The sequence below is a fragment of the Salvelinus alpinus genome, chromosome 15 (assembly GCF_045679555.1).
Source record: "Salvelinus alpinus chromosome 15, SLU_Salpinus.1, whole genome shotgun sequence".
In the NCBI taxonomy this organism is placed as follows: domain Eukaryota; kingdom Metazoa; phylum Chordata; class Actinopteri; order Salmoniformes; family Salmonidae; genus Salvelinus; species Salvelinus alpinus.
Genome location: NC_092100.1, coordinates 12,473,732 through 12,478,091, shown reverse-complemented (window position 1 = coordinate 12,478,091; position 4,360 = coordinate 12,473,732). Strand labels below are relative to the sequence as shown.

Below are 4,360 nucleotides of genomic sequence, written 5' to 3'. Positions count from 1 at the left end.
AAGTCTGTGCTATTCCCCCCAGCCGTCTCAATCAGAGGCCAGGCCATCAAAGCCATGACGCAAGGCAGGGACAAAATTGAAGCTATTATGGCTAATTGCGATGCCTTCTAAATGCAGGAACTTTTTCCTGAGCACCTGTTGCCTAAACACGTCGCCGACTCCACTAGGGACTGAGTGAGGGTGAGGGAGGTAGAGAGGGTGGGAGAGGGAGAGAACGAGGGAGAGAGAGAGAGAGAGAGAGGCCCAGCTGCATCAAATCTTTTTTTTTTTTTATCCTGAGAGATGGAGAGGAGAAGGAGGAGAAGGAGGGGGGGGGGGGGGCTAGGCTACATGTCTCTTTTGAAAGATCCATGGCATTCTTCAGGCTCACTTGAGCAGAACCTCTTCCACCACACCCCTAGCCCATACCTCCCAGCCCCAGGCCATACCTCCCAGACCCCAGCCCCAGGCCATACTCTTCAGCCCCAAGCACCAGGCCATACCTTCCAGCCCACAGGCCATACCTCCAAGCCCCAGGCCATACCTCCCAGCCCCCAGCCCCAGGCCATACCCTTCAGCCCCAAGCACCAGGCCATACCTTCCAGCCCACAGGCCATACCTTCCAGCCCACAGGCCATACTTTCAGGCCCACAGGCCATACCTTCCAGCCCTCAGGCCATACCTTCCAGCCCACAGGCCATACCTTCCAGCCCACAGGCCATACCTTCCAGTCCACAGGCCATACCTTCCTGCCCACAGGCAATACCTTCCAGCCCCAAGCCCATACCCCCCCAGCCCCTAGCCCATACCCTCCAGCCCCCAGGCCATACCCTCTAGCCCCGCAGGCCATACCCTCCAGCCCATACCCCCAGCTCACACCCTCCAGTCCCCCAGCCCATACACTCCAGTCCCCCAGCCCATACCCTCCAGTCCCCCAGCCCATACCTTCCAGTCCCCCAGCCCGTACCATCCAGTCCCCCAGCCCATACCTTCCAGTCCCCCAGCCCATACCTTCCAGTCCCCCAGCCCGTACCATCCAGTCCCCCAGCCCGTACCATCCAGTCCCCCAGCCCGTACCCTCCAGTCCCCCAGCCCATACCCTCCAGTCCCCCAGCCCATACCCTCCAGTCCCCCAGCCCATACCCTCCAGTCCCCCAGCCCATACCTTCCAGTCCCCCAGCCCGTACCCTCCAGTCCCCCAGCCCATACCATCCAGTCCCCCAGCCCATACCTTCCAGTCCCCCAGCCCGTACCCTCCAGTCCCCCAGCCCGTACCATCCAGTCCCCCAGCCCATACCCTCCAGTCCCCCAGCCCATACCTTCCAGTCCCCCAGCCCATACCATCCAGTCCCCCAGCCCATACCTTCCAGTCCCCCAGCCCGTACCCTCCAGTCCCCCAGCCCATACCCTCCAGTCCCCCAGCCCATACCCTCCAGTCCCCCAGCCCATACCCTCCAGTCCCCCAGCCCATACCCTCCAGTCCCCCAGCCCATACCTTCCAGTCCCCCAGCCCGTACCCTCCAGTCCCCCAGCCCGTACCCTCCAGTCCCCCAGCCCATACCTTCCAGTCCCCCAGGCCGTACCCTCCAGTCCCCCAGCCCATACCCTCCAGTCCCCCAGCCCATACCCTCCAGTCCCCCAGCCCGTACCTTCCAGTCCCCCAGCCCGTACCCTCCAGTCCCCCAGCCCATACCCTCCAGTCCCCCAGCCAATACCATCCAGTCCCCCAGCCCATACCCTCCAGTCCCCCAGCCCATACCCTCCAGTCCCCCAGCCCATACCATCCATTCCCCCAGCCCATACCCTCCAGTCCCCCAGCCCATACCCTCCAGTCCCCCAGCCCATACCCTCCAGTCCCCCAGCCCGTACCCTCCAGTTCCCCAGCCCATACCCTCCAGTCCCCCAGCCAATACCCTCCAGTCCCCCAGCCCATACCATCCAGTCCCCCAGCCAATACCCTCCAGTCCCCCAGCCCATACCCTCCAGTCCCCCAGCCAATACCATCCAGTCCCCCAGCCCATACCCTCCAGTCCCCCAGCCCATACCATCCAGTCCCCCAGCCCGTACCCTCCAGTCCCCCAGCCCGTACCCTCCAGTCCCCCAGCCCATACCCTCCAGTCCCCCAGCCAATACCCTCCAGTCCCCCAGCCCATACCATCCAGTCCCCCAGCCCATACCCTCCAGTCCCCCAGCCCATACCCTCCAGTCCCCCAGCCCATACCCTCCAGTCCCCCAGCCCATACCCTCCAGTCCCCCAGCCCATACCCTCCAGTCCCCCAGCCCATACCTTCCAGTCCCCCAGCCCGTACCCTCCAGTCCCCCAGCCCGTACCCCCCAGTCCCCCAGCCCATACCTTCCAGTCCCCCAGCCCGTACCCTCCAGTCCCCCAGCCCATACCCTCCAGTCCCCCAGCCCATACCCTCCAGTCCCCCAGCCCATACCTTCCAGTCACCCAGCCCGTACCCTCCAGTCCCCCAGCCCATACCCTCCAGTCCCCCAGCCCATACCCTCCAGTCCCCCAGCCAATACCATCCAGTCCCCCAGCCAATACCCTCCAGTCCCCCAGCCCATACCCTCCAGTCCCCCAGCCCATACCCTCCAGTCCCCCAGCCAATACCCTCCAGTCCCCCAGCCCATACCCTCCAGTCCCCCAGCCCATACCCTCCAGTCCCCCAGCCCGTACCCTCCAGTCCCCCAGCCCATACCCTCCAGTCCCCCAGCCAATACCCTCCAGTCCCCCAGCCCATACCATCCAGTCCCCCAGCCAATACCCTCCAGTCCCCCAGCCCATACCCTCCAGTCCCCCAGCCAATACCATCCAGTCCCCCAGCCCATACCCTCCAGTCCCCCAGCCCATACCATCCAGTCCCCCAGCCCGTACCCTCCAGTCCCCCAGCCCGTACCCTCCAGTCCCCCAGCCCATACCCTCCAGTCCCCCAGCCAATACCCTCCAGTCCCCCAGCCCATACCATCCAGTCCCCCAGCCCATACCCTCCAGTCCCCCAGCCCATACCCTCCAGTCCCCCAGCCAATACCCTCCAGTCCCCCAGCCCATACCCTCCAGTTCCCCAGCCCATACCCTCCAGTCCCCCAGCCCATACCCTCCAGTCCCCCAGCCCGTACCATCCAGTCCCCCAGCCCGTACCCTCCAGTCCCCCAGCCCGTACCCTCCAGTCCCCCAGCCCATACCCTCCAGTCCCCCAGCCCATACCCTCCAGTCCCCCAACCCATACCCTCCAGTCCCCCAGCCCATACCCTCCAGTCCCCCAGCCCATACCCTCCCATCACAATAACATTCTGAAATCTTTTCTCTTACCTTAAAACAAGACCGCTGAGTGCCTGCTGCTCCTGTTCAGTCTCATGCATCCAGCTTCCTCCTCACCCAACTCACACCAGAGATAAGAATCAGAACTGGGAGAGAAAAAAAAAGAAAACCCTGCAGAAGATTTCATTCATGCATTTAGGGCCATTCCACCAACTATATTCCTCCATCTTTATTTGGTTGTAGTTGACCCTGAAACTTTCCCCCCAAAAATGTAACGACTGATGCGTGGAGGAATATGTTAAACAGAGATCGGACATGGCCTTGTTATGTACCAGCAACGTAACTGGAACAGCAACTACATCCATGTATTTAGACAGGTTATACAGTATATTATTTTTTTATTTGCCTTTAATATATTGTATGACATCGCATGTTATGAAATGTTTTTACATACATCTATGTATCAAGATCTATCTAGCAGACTACATCGACAATGTGCCTGCCTGCAGCACTAAGAAAGGTGCTCATCCATCTTATTCCTGCTGTGATGAAGCCAGTTGGCTTTAGTCAACCCTTGGAACAGAATCACCAGTGGAAGAAGCATGGTTGGGCCTAAACAAGGTCTACACCTCCTACTCTCCAAACCTGTCCTTCCCAAGTGGGTGCCGGCTGACGTTTTCCTTTATCATTATCCTCCTCCCCAGAACCAAGGCCTTGGTTCTACCTATATATACCTACCTATATGACCCTGGAGACATAGCTCTGGAATATTATCCATCCGTGTATATCTCTCTCTCTCTCTCTCTCTCTCTCTCTCTCTCTCTCTCTCTCTCTCTCTCTCTGTGTGTGTGAAATCTATACCCTGGATGACTTCACCTCTCTGAGTGTCGGACTGCCGTGCGATGACCACATTGTTTCCCCTGCAGTCCAGGGCTCACATTCACAAAGTGTCTCCGAGTAGGAGTGCTGATCTAGGATCTGTTTTGCCTTTTATACCTGATCTTGGATCAGCACTCCTACTGTGCAATGCTTTGTGAAGATGGTCCCAGACCCTTTGTCATGGCCTTTACATGTTTTATGTCTGTTACAGAGGGGGAAGAACCAATTTGTCCCTCT

At 59.6% G+C, this 4,360-nt stretch overlaps 1 protein-coding gene across 1 annotated transcript; it reads left to right on the top strand.

The window, feature by feature from the left end:
- The first annotated feature begins 330 nt into the window (after positions 1–330).
- LOC139540526 (uncharacterized) lies at positions 331–3,272 on the top strand. Its single transcript, XM_071344410.1, has 4 exons — positions 331–738; positions 1,468–2,064; positions 2,670–2,878; positions 2,978–3,272. The coding sequence occupies exons 1-4, from the start codon at positions 331–333 to the stop codon at positions 3,270–3,272; spliced, it is 1,509 nt and encodes a 502-aa protein (XP_071200511.1).
- Positions 3,273–4,360: the final 1,088 nt, after the last annotated feature.